This window comes from Blastomyces dermatitidis (genome assembly GCF_000003525.1).
Source record: "Blastomyces dermatitidis ER-3 genomic scaffold supercont1.10, whole genome shotgun sequence".
In the NCBI taxonomy this organism is placed as follows: Eukaryota; Fungi; Ascomycota; class Eurotiomycetes; order Onygenales; family Ajellomycetaceae; genus Blastomyces; species Blastomyces dermatitidis.
The window spans coordinates 569872-586695 of NW_025544783.1; the positions used below are offsets into that span (position 1 = coordinate 569872).

At 40.7% G+C, this 16824-nt stretch overlaps 3 protein-coding genes across 6 annotated transcripts; 1 reads left to right on the forward strand and 2 right to left on the reverse strand.

The window, feature by feature from the left end:
• Positions 1-1382: 1382 nt before the first annotated feature.
• BDCG_07926 (chitin synthase activator Chs3) lies at positions 1383-8104 on the forward strand. 3 transcript variants are annotated; one of them, XM_045423709.1, is made up of 5 exons: positions 2034-3901; positions 3975-6209; positions 6288-6512; positions 6613-7917; positions 8077-8104. In XM_045423709.1, exons 2-4 carry the CDS (start codon positions 4259-4261, stop codon positions 6648-6650), a joined length of 2214 nt encoding a protein of 737 aa, XP_045282366.1. In that variant the 5' UTR covers positions 2034-3901; positions 3975-4258; the 3' UTR covers positions 6651-7917; positions 8077-8104. The 3 variants fall into 3 exon arrangements, with proteins under 3 accessions (XP_045272576.1, XP_045282366.1, XP_045282367.1); XM_045423708.1 differs by lacking the exon at positions 8077-8104 and having other exon boundaries at positions 1383-3901; positions 6613-7979; XM_045423710.1 differs by lacking the exon at positions 8077-8104 and having other exon boundaries at positions 2094-3901; positions 3968-6209; positions 6613-7642.
• On the reverse strand, positions 3302-3745 carry BDCG_07925 (uncharacterized protein; the record flags this gene model as incomplete). Its single annotated transcript, XM_045423707.1, has 2 exons — positions 3302-3523; positions 3615-3745. The coding sequence occupies 2 exons, from the start codon at positions 3743-3745 to the stop codon at positions 3361-3363; spliced, it is 294 nt and encodes a 97-aa protein (XP_045272575.1). The 3' UTR covers positions 3302-3360.
• Positions 8105-8525: 421 nt separating the features above from the next.
• On the reverse strand, positions 8526-12062 carry BDCG_07927. Of its 2 annotated transcripts, XM_045423712.1 has the most exons (5): positions 11218-12062; positions 10640-11155; positions 10483-10558; positions 10113-10423; positions 8526-10000 (listed from the first exon to the last, which is right to left on the reverse strand). In XM_045423712.1, exons 2-5 carry the CDS (start codon positions 10853-10855, stop codon positions 8909-8911), a joined length of 1695 nt encoding a protein of 564 aa, XP_045282368.1. In that variant the 5' UTR covers positions 10856-11155; positions 11218-12062; the 3' UTR covers positions 8526-8908. The 2 variants fall into 2 exon arrangements, with proteins under 2 accessions (XP_045282368.1, XP_045272577.1); XM_045423711.1 differs by having other exon boundaries at positions 10640-12062.
• Between the last annotated feature and the right edge of the window lie 4762 nt (positions 12063-16824).

Here is a 16824-nt window from a genome sequence, read left to right on the forward strand (position 1 = left end):
TTACCTGCCTTTCCGATAAAACAAGCTCACCTTACCCAAAGTCTGGAGATACTGTAACCTCAGGACCAAAGAGCACACACCATGGCGATGGGATGTGTGGCTGCGGCTTGGCGGGCAGGTTTGCAGCTTACCCAGATTACATTTCAAGATCTCTCTTCTTCCGGCGGGGTGTGTTCCAACAATAAACAAGAACAAAAACTTATTATGATTGAGTCTCCCGCCATTCTTCTGGAACGCGACACCTTGAAATAATAATAAGGAATGTCCGTAATGATAAATCAAGAGCCAGCGCCCCGCTCACAGTACATGCATTTTACCTGCAACATAATCAGGGTCATATAAGCCATCCAATTACTTTTCAGGAAGTGTGCAATCTGTAGAGATTGACATGCTAAGTGCTGCAGGCTCTACATATACGTGTTCCTACATCCAACATTGTCCGTTTATTTGAGAATTCACTGCTGTTTTGTTTTTTTTTGTCCTTTTTTTTTTCCATGGTTCTAAACCCAAATTAAGAAACACAGTTGCCGCCCGTTGCTAGATAATAATTGTGGTAAGTCAATTCCCCTGAGCTAAAGTCTTTGTTCTCTCCATTTGCCCTTTCGCTTCACTCACCAATATATGGTTGAAACACCCTCTCTCTCAACAGTCTGAGTGAGCTTAGAAGAAAGAGAGAGAGATCTATAGAATGAATGCAGAAAACTAAACTAAGCTTTTGTAATAGCTTTCTCAAGAATATACATGTGATGCTTAGGTATTGTTGACATGCGAATCGGCCACTTTTAACTACCAGTACTGAGTATAGGCTGGGCTGGCAATTGAGCTCTTTTGCCTAGTATTCTCCAGGTTATGTTATCTCACCATGAATGCTTCATTAATACCCTCAGTACTCTCAAGAGATTTCTTGAATATGATGCTAGACTTTCATATTTTGTTTTCATCTGGTCTAACTCTCTTCTTCCTTCATACACTCTCTCTTTAAGTGCTCTCTATAAGAATAGAGACTGATAGCTTGTGGAAAGTTGGTTAACTATTTATAGTATTTTTAATTAAATTGTCAACATCGCTGTGCCAACTTAGTAGTAATTCAACTCTGTAGAGATTTGGCAGCTGGAAATTAACAGGCACTTACTCTGTACTTATGAGAGAGAATGATCCTTTCTTCCCTGCAATCTTCAGTGGAGGCGGGGTGAGTGGCTCGTTCAAAAAAGAATTCCTAGTCTGTGGCGGGTTCTAGGGAGTACAAGACACCACAGAACGTAACCCAAGCCCCTCTAAATTTTGCTAAACTGATTGGCGTCTTTTTTTATTTTTATTTTTATAGTTATGTTATCCTCTTATCCGTGCTCGGCTCGAGTTTTCACCTCTAAAAATATACTCAACGACGCTACTCACGCATCACTGGCCCTTTCTATTATTATTATTACATCTTCACCATTTCCAGGGCAGGCTTAGGAGCGGGTTATGAATCCGGGACTATGGGGTTGATTCGGGATAAGGGGCCCTGGTGAAGAAGAGGCTTTGGAGAAATGTGTTTCACGCATGACATATGGTAGTGGAGCGTGAACCACTCGCAGGGTGAGACCACACTTATTAAAAAGAAATAATGTCATGATTCGACTTCCACGCCGAAAGGATTTTTCTCTGCAAAATCGTGGCCGACAAGAATTGATTTTGCCCGACCCACCATCCAGTCGTCATATGGAGTCTTTGGAGTCTCTACAGTCTACCAGGCTGTTCTCCGGACAGTTTAACGTGGTTCTTCCGATTATCCGGGAAAAACTCTGGGCTGCCTCAAGCGCGAGGAACTTCACACCAAGGCTTCATTCACTATATCCGATCGAGGTTTGAGTGGTGCAGATGTATTCGTAATATAATTATGTGACCAGGATGCAATGCAAGGCAGGTCATCGTCCAAAATCCCTTAGTAAAAATCAGGCCCATAAAAAAGGGGACTTTTGAACCAGGATTCAAGTCTTTTTTTTGTTTTGGATCATCCATGGTTCACGATACATCATATCGAGGGACGTTGCTTTGGTTTTCCTGTTTTGCCTTCGAAACCAAAGTAATCAATAATAAATTAATAATCAGCGCTTTCGGGTTCTCACGAGGGTTACAAGGGAGACTGTTCGGGCGCGTTGTATTTGAACCCCTCCTCAGCCATTCCTCAGCCACAGGAGAAAAAAAGAAAATACTTCCAAGAAATTCTTATTTTAGCGCCTGGGCAGGATTTGGGTCTGCTTTTGAGCGTGAGGCTGGGTTGGGTGGATGTCCCGTTTAGCGAGGGCAAGAGGAAGCAAGCTGGGTCCCCCGAAAGCCGCCACAGACGCCGCCACGATGAGGACAGGAAAAATTCTGACCGGAATTAAAGGAGTTAGTTAGTTGGCCAATTAAGTGCAGCGGCGATGAGCTTTTTCGTGTCGCGCATAGGTGTGCATTAAGTACTCAGTAGATGACTGAGAAAAAAAGAATCCGACACAGAGATAGACATTCATATGTCAAACCACAACCTCACAACAACTGACGTTATTACACTTGTCTCTGGGCTGGGATCTGAGATATCCGGATAATAAGAACAGTAGAAACGTGTTCTGTGTAGAGTTCAAAGTTCAAACCTGGTAAAATAATCCTGTTTTGTTATCACCAAAACTGAACCGCTGGCGGCCTGCCTGCGGAGTAAGGTACGTACCAAGCTACCCGTCATATCGCTCTGTACCCGGGGGAATGGCAGGTTTGGCTGGTTGAAATTCGCGGGGCAGGTCGCTGCGGTTAAGCTTAGAACTTAGGGGGGGGGTTTTAATCCATGCCCGTGAGCGCTGCAGGCGGTCGTATCACGAATGCACGATGCGCGCCATATAATTGGAGCAAACGTGTTCAAACAACGAGACCAAAGGGAACGATTGAAAGCCTTGACCTCAATTGAACCCACCCAGGAACCTCAGCTCGGATCACGGAGGCATTATTTTTATTCTTGCATACAAGAAAGGAGCGAAAATAGTATCATCATAATGATGGAAGCTGGCGCTGGATCTTGACATCTTGAAAGAGCCGCATCGGCCAAAGCGAACCGAAGCCCGGCCGCCATCAGTCATCTTGAACCTTCACCGTCAGCTTCATCCAATCTCGAACCCACCTCTTCAGCTCATCGTTATTACAGACTATCCCTATTGTTATCAATTTCTTTCTTGTTCTCGCCTCTCCAGAGTCTCCACTGCTGCTTTCCATTGTTCGTTCCATTGGCTTTGTTTCCCCATACCTCTCACTCTTTTGTCATTGTTGTTTCATTGTCGGGCCCGCACTTCTCCAGGCTATCCCTAGTGGAGTGGATGGGATAATAACCCCCGAGATCGCAGCACAACCTCACCGACGCCGCGCTGTTCCGGACCCCCAGTGGCCAGTTGTATCGCTGTTTGCCCCCAACCTCTCGCTAGTCAACTCAATCGTCACTCGCTTCTCCACTCCCCAAATCTTGCGACTACTTCTGCACGCTCCAGGCGACTTGTTTCCTGCTTGTTGATTGCTTCTATTAGTATATTGAGAGGATTCAAGATTTATCCCTCTGTTATCCCGTATTCAGCACTGTCGAGAGTCTCGATCGTGTTGTGATTACACACCTGGGGGTCCTCAAGAGCGAAGCTTTGACGATCATCGGGTCTCCGTTGATATCATCTCTTGTACGTGCAACTGGCTGAATAAAACTGGGCCTGCGCTGTTGATCTGCTGCTCCATTGAATGTGGAATTCATCTCCTGCCACAACAAAAACTTCCAAAGAGAATAACTGCGAATATCAGGAGGACTTGGATTCCTACAGCCTGACTGCGAAGCCCCTCTGGCTCATTCTGGATCGTGAATGCTTCCGAATCCTGGCATGACCATTTGACGAGAATATCCATTCAGAGTGTAAATTTTCTCCACCTCTTGAGAGCGCTGGCTGCAGCTTTTTAACTTTTTTTCCTAACTATCTAGTTTACAGAGCTGAACGACAGGGCTGTGATAACAGATACTCCTGCCTTCCCCTCGCTTAAGCGCCTCCCTTGCGTACAAATTCCCCGACTTTGCGAACCGCCTCATTGTGGCCCAGATTCATTCCGCAAGTTGCACGCAATATCCAGTTATCCCACACACATTTCCTCTTACAGCCGCGCTCCTTTTGGAAATACTTCTTTCTGCTTGGATAACAAGAGGTCAATTGTCCAGGAGATACCTTAAGATATCATTCACAATACTGCAGGAGGAGAGCGAACGACGCCGCCAAACATGGCAACCGTAGTCGCCCCGGAACAGTCACAGCACACCCTACCTCCTCTCCTTCCAGCTCCATCAAACAGATCGCCCCCCCCTCCAGACTTCAAGCAACAAAATCTTCCTCAGCTTCCGCGCCACCCTCCACCTCCTCCACCTAATCATGATCTGAGTCAGATCCTTAATTCTGCTCCCAAGAGAAAACCTCTGAAGCCCCCCCCGCTCGAGGTTCTCGATAATGCTATTGTCCACAATTCTCCTGTCTCTCCTGTAGTCATTGATCCTCCGTCAACCCTGCCCCAAGCTTCCAGTGTCCAAATAGAAGATGATGTGAGAACCTTCCCTTCTAACTCCTGGCGACCGGACGAGTTGATGCTGGATAGTCCTGGCACAACACAGCTCCCACCACGCCAGAGCTCACTTTCACCTACGACCAACTCCACCCTCTCTTATCAAACTCTCCCGTATCGCCACAAACTTTCGGATAGCGTACCGGAATCTTTACAAAGCATCCCAGAGCGCAAGGATTCGCTACATCCTGACCAATCTCAGCAAATGACATATAAAATCAATCATAGCGGAAGCCGTGGTGGCTCATCTCGAGGTAGCCTTGAAAGCATACCCCAAGAGAATGAGTTATATCAACCATTACAGTATCACCATATGGCTTTCGAAGAGAATGTATATGATAGAAGTGTTAACCGTGGGTCAAAGAGCTCCATAAAGTCTGCCTCTGGCTCTTCCTTGGGAGGTGAGCCAGGACCAGGGGTATATTCGCAAAACTATTTGGCGCCAGCACGAGGCTCAACGCATGGACTTACAATTCCACGACCCATTTCAGCATACTCGTCTTCGTCGGATCTTGCAGCGCGAGGCCGATCTCCACAGCTCTCCCCTAATATTCATGCCCGTGGTGTCTCTGCACATTCCGCCGCGTCACCAGATACCCGACCTCTCTCTTTCGTAGACCTCCTTAACGTACCATACCCTCAGCCTGAGCCAGGCGCGGGAACCTTGGAACATGCCCATCTACGCCCGTTGGTTGGAAACAACGCATCCCTCCTTAGCCACAAGCAAACTTTTGACATGTATTTGGCCAATGTTAAGAAGACAAATGATCCTGCCGCTCAGTACGAATTTGCTGTGTTCATGATCAATTCCAGCCAAGCAACCGAGGACAGCCAAGCGCCTACTGACTCAACACAGCCGGAGAAATCCAAAGATATAACTAAGGCTAGCCTATTACGAGAAGCTAAATCAATCCTCCAACGCCTTGCTGACCGTAGTTATCCCTATGCCCAGTACTACCTGGCAGATGGCATTGCGTCCGGTCTTCTTAACAAGGGTAAACCCGACTATGATAAAGCGTTTCCGTATTTTGTTGCTGCGAGTAAGCATGGCCACGCAGAGGCTGGCTACCGTGCTGCCCTATGTTTTGAATTTGGCTGGGGAACCCGAAAAGATGCAGCCAAAGCTGTCCAATTCTATCGCCAGGCAGCATCAAAAAATCATCCGGGAGCGATGTCAAGACTCGCCCGTGCATGTTTAGATGGTGAAATGGGCCTCGTTAAACGGTACCGGGAAGGTATTACTTGGATGAAACGGGCAGCAGAATCTGCAGATCACCAATACAACTCTGCGCCCTATGAACTTGGCCTGCTCCATGAAACCGGATACGGGGATGACGTTTTCCAAGACGAAACGTACGCCGCGCAACTATTTACGAAGTCTGCGGAGCTAGACCACCCCGACGCCGCTTATCGCCTAGGAGACGCTTATGAACACGGCAAGCTTAACTGTCCTGTCGATCCAGCGCTCAGTGTGCATTTCTACACATGCGCTGCGCAATTGGGACACCCCATGGCGATGATGGCATTGTGTGCGTGGTACATGGTTGGCGCTGAGCCTTTGCTTTCAAAGGATGAAAATGAAGCATATGAATGGGCTAAGAGTGCGGCTGAACTAGGTGAGCACTCGGAAGTCCTTATTTACACCTCACTGCCCAAATCAAACTTAAACTAATTTTAATCCCCGTTGAACGCAGGTCTCCCCAAAGCACAGTATGCTGTTGGCTACTTCACTGAAATGGGCATCGGATGCCGCCGCGACCCCCTCGAAGCCAATGTTTGGTACGTCAAAGCAGCTGACAAGGGTGACGAGCGAGCGAAGCACCGCATGGCAGCAATCCGGGCAGCAGCATCTGGTGCAGATCCCAAGTCCGCGGCGTCCAAACGACGAAATAAAGGAGATCACCGAGCTGCCTCTCCAGGTGAGGGAGCATTTCTTTTCCCCCTATCTTTGACAATTAGTATACTTGAAATTCCATGAACTTTTTACTAATTTGCGAAATTTTTTCGGTATATACGCAGATGACAAAGGCAAAAACAAAAGATTCATGATCTTTTGATTTATTTTGAATTTGAATTTTGAAAAGTTCGTTTCTTCTTGAAATCTAGTTTTCACGCCTCGCATATACGATTTCTCAGATTCATCCACGGTGCCTTTCTTGCCTCTTGAAAAATCAATCAGGTCTGACGTTGGATACCGCCGCATATATTTGATGTCGTAATATTTTGATATCTGCCCGCTCATACATATACTTTTACACTAATATCTCTCGTCAATTTATCTTCCTGGCTGTGTCCCACTATCTTGTTTTTATCATTCACTACGATACCATACTTTATTTTACTGATCATATACTAATTGAAAGCTAACTTCCCATTTTCCCGCTGGTTGTTTTTTTCTTCGTTGAGAAAAACGCCTTTCCTATGCCTCTTTCCCCTCAGGTCTATGCTCTCCTAGAACTGTATTGTGCGAATTTTCGTTCACGCATGATGCAAGATATGGCTCTATACCTCTCCGTTTATTTATCCTGCTCTGCTAGTTTCCTACTTAAACCCTTTCTTCCCCCGCCATCTCGTCATTTTCCTTAGAAAATGGCCACACCTGTCGACATAGCGTTCAGGTAATGAAGAGGCTCTCAGATGTTTGATACAGCGCAGAAAAAAATAAAAAATAAAAATCGAATCCGGGGTCCATATATAAAGGGGTCAACTAATCATCTCTCTTAAAAATGCTTACTTGTTATTTGAATTCTTTCGGTTTCGGTTTCCTTGCCCTCTTGGAGCTAATTGTTAATGCATTGATCTGATGACTCTTGGTTCCTTCTTTTGTTATTTCTCTTTCTGTTCCGGCATGGCTCTTGACTTATCTTTTATTTCTGTTGTTGCTCTTACATCCTCTTTTTCTTTTCTTTTCTTTTTTTAACTTTTACTCTGGATCGTTCATGTCTTGTTTCTTCGCTATGATTGGTTTTATTAGGTCACATACACATACCCATACACATACACTTAAACAAGACAATTTAATCCTGGTTTTTAACCATATCAACACAAACCCTCCCTTAAGTCGGTTGTTCTCTAAATCGCAGACAACTTTGCAAGAGAGCCAAAGTAGACAACACCCAATATTTTCATCATGAAATCTACACTTCTGACCCGTGGCCCCTTTTGAATTACTCATCATGTGTGGCTTATACCCTTCGGCATATAGAAGCAAAACGCTGTTCCCTTCCATCTTGTGTTCGGGATTACGTATCCCTCAGGTTCGGTTTGGATGGTAAGATACACGGATGGATATCAATAGCCTTGAATGGGAGGTACACGTGGCTGGTGAGTTTGCTCAATGGTCTTCTAACATTTAATAGCTAATCACTTTTTATCTTGTAATGCACATGTACATACATAATCTATTTTCTCTTCTTAGTTGTTTTTCTCAGGTGTGTTGCTCGTTCGTTGATGGAATAAATAGTAGGCGGCTAACCAGCGCAGGATTTCCTTTCTCGGCATCCTGCCAACGCTCACGCACTACGCTACGTCAAGAAAGCTGAGGAGGTGATTTAGATTTAGAGGTATCGTTCCCGTGCAGCAAGATCTGATCTGTTGGTTGTTGATTTTGGGAAGACCTTACCTATGTTTGAGAGTGGTCCAGTACTCGCTACAGCAGGCTCAAGCTAGATTACACGCTCGCAAGAATGTTCTTGGCTCCAGGGTCACAACATACATCTATCCGCTTAATCGACTACTAGGCCGCCTGGTTAGAAAGGAAAATCCAACATTCCGATAACCCTTGGGGCTATTGCAATAAGTACGAGATTGATGCTTGCTGAATGGTCCCCCAGTTTAACCCACCAGCTAGGATAACTTGAGGGGTTAGAAACAAACCACGAAAAATTGAGGATGAAGAATTTTACATGGTCTGTATGGAATAGCTGTTCCCTGGAAGATATTACAGAAAATAAATGAGATAGATCTATTAAATGTTCTATCTAAATTCAAAGACGTTATTCTAAGCCCGCGCCCCCCGGAAAACAAATGCCAGCGCTGATTTATCAAAGGATAGAGGAGATGCCCTTTTGCCCTAAAGAAAGAAACAAAATTAAAAGCAATGAAGGGAGATCTGGAGTAGGAAAAAGGGCGCTACGTCCATATGCTGCCCAATGGGAATAACGTGACGTATACAAGGGCAAACATATCCGAGTACAGATACATCAAACCCAAGGAAGATGGGGGAGGAAGAGATCATAGAAAGGTTATTATATATAGTAGGTCGCTGATAAAAAGAAAAAAGAAACAAAATATCATCACACGTGATTTGTTAGGACTAATCCGATAGCCCTTCCTCCGGATTTTTGGAGATGGTCTTCTTCTCCCTGATCGTCTGATCCGAGTCGATCACCATGGTCAGTGAATAGCTTTCAGTTAGGGTGCTAAGAAGCCCAGCAACACCAATGAGGGCACAGCAGACAGCCCATACGATGCGCAAACTGTCCGTGTACGCCTCTTTAAGGTGCAGCTTCTCAGGCCCATCTTCCATAGCCAGAACCACCCGAACAAGCCCAGCAGCGTCTTTGCTCAATGTTGCCGCAGTGGTAGCGAATTCCGGGTATCTGAGCAAGTTCTTTCGCATCTCGTTTTGGAAAATGACACCACCCACGGCAACGCCGATTGCCTGGCCGAATGCGCGGAAGAAGCTGAAAAACGCGACTGCAGTGGCCATGTAGCCAGGTTTTGCGGATGCCTGGATTGCAAATCCAAGGGCAGGGAATAAGAGGCCCAATCCCATACCGGCGGGAAGCAGAAGAAATATCCAGGCTGCGATGCTGGTGTTGACGTCGAGAATGGTGAAGAGTCCCAAACCAAGCGTAGATAGGACGAATCCCAACCAGACTGCCCAGCGCCAATGGCCTGTTTTCGTCACGAGAATACCGGCGATGGCAGCGATAGGGGCGACGGTGAAGGTCATCGGGAAGAGGGAGATTCCGGCGACTATGGGAGTGTATACTTTGACAGTCTCAAAATAGAGGGGCATGTAATACAGGCCACACCAAAGGACAAGGCCGTGCAAGGTTGTCTCTATGTAACTTACGATTGCTGTCCTGGTTCCAAAGATGGCTATGGGGAGAATGGGATCGTGGGCCAATTTATACTCGTAGATCATTGTCACGATGAGCCCAACGAAGCCGATGAGAAGTGGAGCCAGCGTTCGCCAAGAATCCCATTCATACATCACACCACCCCAGGTCACCGGAATTAGGAATGAGGTGGTGCTTCCAATAAAGAGAACCGTTCCGATGTAGTCGATACGGCGCAGTTTCGACAGCAGCGAAGAAGGGACAAAATTCAACTTCAAGAAGAGGAGGATCAACACGGCTCCGACACCAATGAATGGAAAATTTATATAGAAGATCCACCTCTGTAATCCAATAAATTGAGGCTATTAGCGAACTATTCCTTCCAGGCAAAAAAATAATTCTAACTGACTTTAGATGAGGAAAAAAAGCATTGGCGGGATTCAATAGACTTACCCATGAAACATTTTGGGAGAAACCACCTCCAAGAATTGGGCCAGTAACTGAACCGACACTCCACATAGCACTAATGATACCAAAATAAGTACCTCGCTCCCTCAGTGGAATAAGGTCAGTTATTACAATCTCAGTGAGAGCAATAAGCCCACCACCACCGACTCCCTGGATGGAACGTCCAACTAGCATGTTGGTGAAGTTGTTTGAAAGGCCAGCAATAAGGGTCCCCACAAAGAATAAAGTGAGTGAGACAAGTATCATTGGCTTGCGGCCGAAGATATTAGAGAATGAAGCAAAATTGGGTTGGAAGACTAATCACGGCGGTTAGTCGAGTCATTATAAAAAGGGATGTATAAAGTTTGATATTTACCCGTAGAGCACAGTAAAAAGGAAGTTCCACTCCAAAACGCTTCAATAGCGGTACCTTTTAATTGCATTGCGATTATCTATTGATGTGATTTCAGCAAGAACCTTATACATGTTGATGGAAATGGGTGGGAGTCAGCAGGTATTGTGTACAAACTTACCGGTAGAGCGACGGATATGGACGTGCCATCCAATGCGACCATCAATGTGAGTACCGCGAGAGTCATTAAAACAAGCCATGTCCGGGTAGAAGGGTGGAAAACTTTGACATCGCCAGCATTGTCAGACAACGAGGACGAGGAGGGGGTGGCGGCAGTGTTGTTCATGTTATCGGATCTTTCTTTGGAGTAATCTTCGGAATTCCCTCCTGAGGGCATAGTATTTTGGTCTGCCCTTTGAGTATGCGCTTCAGCCGTCGTAAGTTGAATAGGAAGCAGTCGTGGTTCTGGCCAATATAGAAGAAGGAGCCAAAGGCTTTTCAGTCTTCAATTTGTCAACAAACGGAAGTTCTCGATGCTATGGCGTGTTCTTATAGTTGTCAATGGAAGTCAGTATACCGTAGAAGAGGAAGAGTGCTTGAGTCAAGAGATAGGCAATTTCAATTCCATCTGAGGTTTGTTGAGGCATATATAACATTTAGTTATACAGAAATGGGATAAACTTGAACAAGGGCTATTCTGCAAGCACGGGCTTTGCATTAGTCCGTAGACAAGCTCTTGAGACTGGCGGGATAAGTTACAATATAACGTTATGGACCAACTCCTCGTCATGGCAGCAGTTCAGATTAGGCAGACCCTTTTCTTGTTATTTCTGGGATCTTTGAACAACAATAACAATCGGGCGCATAGAAATCCCCTGACTCCGGAAACTCGGCCGAAGTTTCCACCAGCCTCGCAGCTCGAAGGCCGGAGCGGTTGAAGGATAGCTACCCCAGCGCTTCAGCATCCTTTAACAACACACAAAGACAGTTCCATTAGTTAGTCGGTCCATGAGTACCTGTTAGACCGGCATTGTTCATCAACGGCAAGGAAAGGAATTTCGTTAGAACCCTCCATTCTCAGTAGAGGGATCAGAAGTAGTCAACAAAATTCTCAAGAGCTATCGCATGTAACAGCTCAACGTACACCCATGAGCCATCTCATCTCCTAGAGGAACCGTCCAGAGTGTACCGGGCAGGCATTCAAAACAAGTCAAACTCGTATCCAGTTTGCCAGCCAGAGTTAAAACTGGGTAAACAGCCCACTGCAACGATAAGGATCTCGACGCGATCTGATAACTTCTGATCTTCCGGCAAGGGGGGTCCCGAGCTCGGGAAGGCAGCCATATTATTTTGGCTTTGAGCTTGTCCATCGCGGGTCAATTTCTGTGGCCGATTTAAGTTGCCCCGATCCCATAACCCGTACGGCGCAATATTCGTCCGATTTGTACAGAGTACTGAGGCGGTGGTTTCTCAACTCAACCCGGGTCGGTTGGTTTCATATTCTCTTTTATTTGAATGAATGCAGCTGAATTACTCACGCTTTTATTAGCTTTGTTCAAGGATTCCAGTTGTGTATTCATTCTCAAACTCAGATGCTTTTCATGTTAATTTGTAGAAAGAAAGTGTTTAAAATGTTTAAAACAGTTTTTATAACTTAATTTTTTCTCTTAAAGTAGTTTTCAATTTATAAAAGTATGTTTCAGATGATTTTCTTCAGTAGTATTAAATACTTTTTGTATTTTGAAGTATATTTTTACAAAATTGTTATTCTGTTTCTTATTCTTATTATTATTTATTATTATTTTTCAATTATAGATGTTTACAGTCAGAGACTATAATATCTATCTGAGAACTAAAGTTCTCAGAATTTTTTAGTATTGTTAACTAGCTAACTAATATACATTTATCAATTTCAGATATGCAAAATTAGAAAATTTTAGCTCAGAATATAAAAACTCTTTATAAATTGTAATATTTTCAACATCTTTTCAATAACTTGAAATTATTTAAAAGATATAATAAAAGAAACAGTTTTAAAAATAGACTTAATTAAAAATAATGATAAAAAAGAAAATAAAAGAAAATAATAATAGAAACTTTAAAAATAGTAATTAACTATTTAAATAAATTACATCTTAATTTCTTATATTTTTTCATATTTATAAAATTCTGAATTTAATTATTGTTTTATAATAACTTCAATTTCTGATAAAAAAAATCTATTAAATACTTAATTTCTATCTCAGTTAAAAATAGAAATTTTATATTTAATTAATTTAAATTATATTATTCTTTTAATTAATTATTATTATTATTATTATTATTTAATTATAAACAAGTTTTAATTACTCACTTACATTTGCTTATTCAGCTTAAGAAACATACTGTTTAATTTCTCAGATAAATGTAATAAAATATATAAATAACTATATATAATAAGTCAGCTATCTAACACATCTGAACTGATCAAACAATTCACTAACTATATATATAGTTTCAGATGTTTCAAACAGAATAATGATCATTACTTATATCACATCTCTTTATTTAAGCAGACAGAGACTACAAAGCTGTCTGTGTCTGCTGCAGAGATAGCAGTGATTCTCTCAAGTATCTTCATAATAAGTAAGTTACTGATTCAGTGTATAACAGAAGAAGAAAGACTATCAGCACTTATAGCAGAGTACTACATTGATAAAGACTCTTATTATATTAATCACTGTCTTAAAAAAGAGAAGAACAGTAATTATTCAGTGAATCAAGTTGAACTGAAGAATACTGAGAAAGATAATAATAAGCTGCTGAATTTAGATCTCAGTCTAGATTTTAACAGTGAGTTGAAAAAATAATCAGTAAGATAGATACTGAGAAGCTTATCTTATCTACAGATATTCTCTCAGATAATTATCTGAATATCTTTAATACTGATATATATATAGTTACAGTGTGTGACATCTCTATAAGTGATTAAGAATATATTAGCAGACTATAGTATTTGTCTTATATCTTTCTTATTATTTCTGTTATTACATCACAAGACAATCTCTCTGTCTATATAAATACAGATACAGGTATATCACTTATCAATGCAATAATAGCAAGTCTATTCTTTTCTTATTATCAACTGACTTCTATGTCACATGATCAATACATGAGTATTTGAGAAGTTGACTTAAGAGCAGATGAATCAAATCTATTCATAATAACAAACCTTATTTTAAAAATGAATGACAATTCTCTTTTCATTGTTGAAGACAAATTTCACTTAATGTAACATCTTGAATACAATATAATCATAGTTAATGATGTATTATTGTCAGTGAAAGCAACTATTAACATTCATAGTAAGTAGACTGATTGTGTGACCGTGTCTGAGACCAGGACTAGATTTTTTGATAGTCTCATTATCAATTCAACTGATTTCATTACACAGTTTTAATATTAAATAGTAGTTTCATACTGTCTCAGTGAGACTTACTGTCTACTCTTATCACATTTTTCAAATGAGATCATGATTTTCACTTCTCAATTTAAATTATTTTTATTACTTTAAATGACTTTAAATCTCATTTAAGTGTTATCAAAAAGTGTTACTTTTTAAAAAATTAAAAATAGTCTAAAAAAAACTTTAAAATGTCTAAAAATAGTAACTTTATGCTAAGAATGAGACTAAATGAGATTAAATGAGATCACTTTCTCATTTTTTTCAAGTCATGATTTCATTTTAAGATCTGATATATAGTCACTTTACATGTTTTTTTAATAGTCAGTCCCAGCGGGATTCATGCTAAGAAATGTATGAAACCAGACCAAATAAGATTAAACATGAAATTCATGATCTCAGCGGCCAGTCTAATAGTAAGCTTGTTATATTTCATGAAAGATATTTCATAAATATCAAGATCATCAGAGACACTATTCGCGCGGGTAGACATCTGTTAAACTCACAGCTATCTTAGCAGCAGAAGAAGATTGTCATTTATACTGTCAATGCTGATATCATTCATCATTTCAACTTGAAAGATTCTCTGTTTTCTATTTCATACATTAAATTGCATCATCTGTGCCCTGCCTTGTTGATGAATGTGAAAGACCAGAATAATCTGCTTCAAATTCTCACAGCAGACACTCTCACTGAGTGAGTTTAAGTGAATGTATCAGATCACTGAGTGACAGAAGACTGAGCAGTCATTTAAGCAATTATCAACTAATATCATAAACTATTTAGCTTCAGCCTAGGTTTATTTTCAGATGATATTAAAATATCACTGCAGTTTATCAATAAGAGTAACTTTTCCAGCCTGAAACAGAGACTCTGTTCTCTGTCTTGAAGAGATTGTGAAGTTACTGATCAGATTCTGAATCTGCTTCTACAAGATAGAAGAATTGAATATATTTTTCTCAGAGACAGAAATCTCATTGCTTTATCTGTCTTTGTGATCTAACTTAGAAAGAAGCTGAGAGTGATGATTGATTTGTAAAAAGTAAACACACACTTACTTCTCAATACATACTTTCTATTAATGTAATAAGATGTATTGCAATCACTCAGCAGTTCTACAGTATTCTTATTTATGAACATCTGTCAAGACTTCTTTTAACAAGTGATTAAACAGAATGATCATTTCAAAACTATGTTCATGACTCTGTACTAAGGTCTTGAATGTTTTACAGTTGTTACAATGAGATTGATAACCTTGCCTGAGTTCTTTCAACAGTGTATGAAGAAGATTCTAGCGAAATTTCTATAGCAATTTGTGTTAGTCTATGTAGATAACATTATCATCTTCTTTTCAATCAATCTTATTTCTAACTAACTATTCAGGTTTGCGATTGAGTCTTCTTGAACCTTGCTTAAAAAGCTTAAAAGAGCTACATATTAAAAGAAATATTCAAGCTATCACTCTTACAGATAGGCTCATTTCATGTCCTTCAGAAGGTATCAGATGCCGCATTTCAATTGAAACTGTCAGTCAGTTAATAAATGCACTTAGTAATCTTCATCATTTATCTGAAAAAGACTGTATTAATAGAAGTGAATATAAAGTACTCATCATCAGAGTCAGTACTCATTAATAATCAGTTACAATTTGAAGTTGAAAACATCATAAGAAAGTGCACAAAGAACAGTAAGACTTATCTTTAGATTAAGTAAAAGAGATATAAAGATCTGATCTGAAAGTCTCTTAAAGTCATTACATAAGACATTTCACACCTGGTCAAGGTCTTCATGACTAAGAAGCCTCACAGTCGGCTGAGTAAAAAATAGAAAGAAAAGTAAAATAGAGAGAGAGTGAAAGAAAGAAAGAAAATGTATTATAATCTAATTTTAGCTATTGAATGAGAAGATAAAGAAAATAAGAAAATCACCTCTTCTGTCTTTTTCCTCTCAATATTCTATCTTCAAGCTGTAAGAAATTAAACCTTTTATAAGATGAATGCAGAGACATTATCTTTCACTCTTTTCATCATTTATCTTATTTCTTCTTATCAATTATCTTCAAGCTCTTTCTGCAGCTTGACCTTCTGTTCAGTGAGACATGCATCTCAGAGTGCAATATCTGTCAACAATCTCTCATTTACAAGATCACTTGTGATTCAAAGATTGCTTGAGCCAGCGTACGATTACAGGCGTACACCGGCTTCTTATATATTGTATGCTAAATTAATTAGTGGCTGCTATGGTTTCTTTACACTCATAAGCAAGTTCAGAAGCAGCCGCGTTATTATTCAATGATTGTATGTTCTTTCAAATCACATCCTCTCTCACCAGATTCAGTCACACTTATGTGATCATGTCATACATTCTAGCTTCATGCGGATTAGCTCATCACTAGTGTTTTATAATTATATGATCTATCTCTGATTCAGCTAGTGTTCTGCATACACTCTTACAAAGAAACTTTCACTATATTACATCTCTCATTCACTAACTTTTCTCATTCTTCAATTATCTTCTTCATCATCATCATCATTGAATATTATTATTATCTCATTTCTATCTCTTCTTCTATTCAACTCTTTCTATCTGTTCATCTATTATATTGTATATATTTCTGGCAATGACTCTCTGTTCTCATAATAAGTATCATTGTAGTATTCATACTGAGTAGTTTATTAGCAGTAAGTGTAACATGTTGTAAACTTGTGAAATGTGATCAGAACTTGTTTATCTTCTAATAATTGCTAGAATATATTATCATGAATAATACATTCTCTTCATCTTCTTATACATTCTTGACTGTTTTTCTTCTCAGTGAGTTTCTGATTGTGTTTTCTGACATAATTTTATATGAATGCAGATGCTGATATATTTGTTTTTATTTATATAGAATCTTCACATGTTGACAGATTTATATCTGCTGA

Coding starts and splice junctions, on each gene's coding strand:
- BDCG_07926 (XM_045423708.1), top strand. CDS start 4,259: ATGGCAACCGTAGTCGCCCCGGAACAGTCACAGCACACCCTACCTCCT. Junction 6,210..6,287: donor TAAGAGTGCGGCTGAACTAG/GTGAGCACTCGG, acceptor CGTTGAACGCAG/GTCTCCCCAAAGCACAGTAT. Junction 6,513..6,612: donor TCACCGAGCTGCCTCTCCAG/GTGAGGGAGCAT, acceptor GTATATACGCAG/ATGACAAAGGCAAAAACAAA.
- BDCG_07927 (XM_045423712.1), bottom strand. CDS start 10,855: ATGCCCTCAGGAGGGAATTCCGAAGATTACTCCAAAGAAAGATCCGAT. Junction 10,559..10,639: donor CCATATCCGTCGCTCTACCG/GTAAGTTTGTAC, acceptor TCACATCAATAG/ATAATCGCAATGCAATTAAA. Junction 10,001..10,112: donor TCTCCCAAAATGTTTCATGG/GTAAGTCTATTG, acceptor ATTGGATTACAG/AGGTGGATCTTCTATATAAA.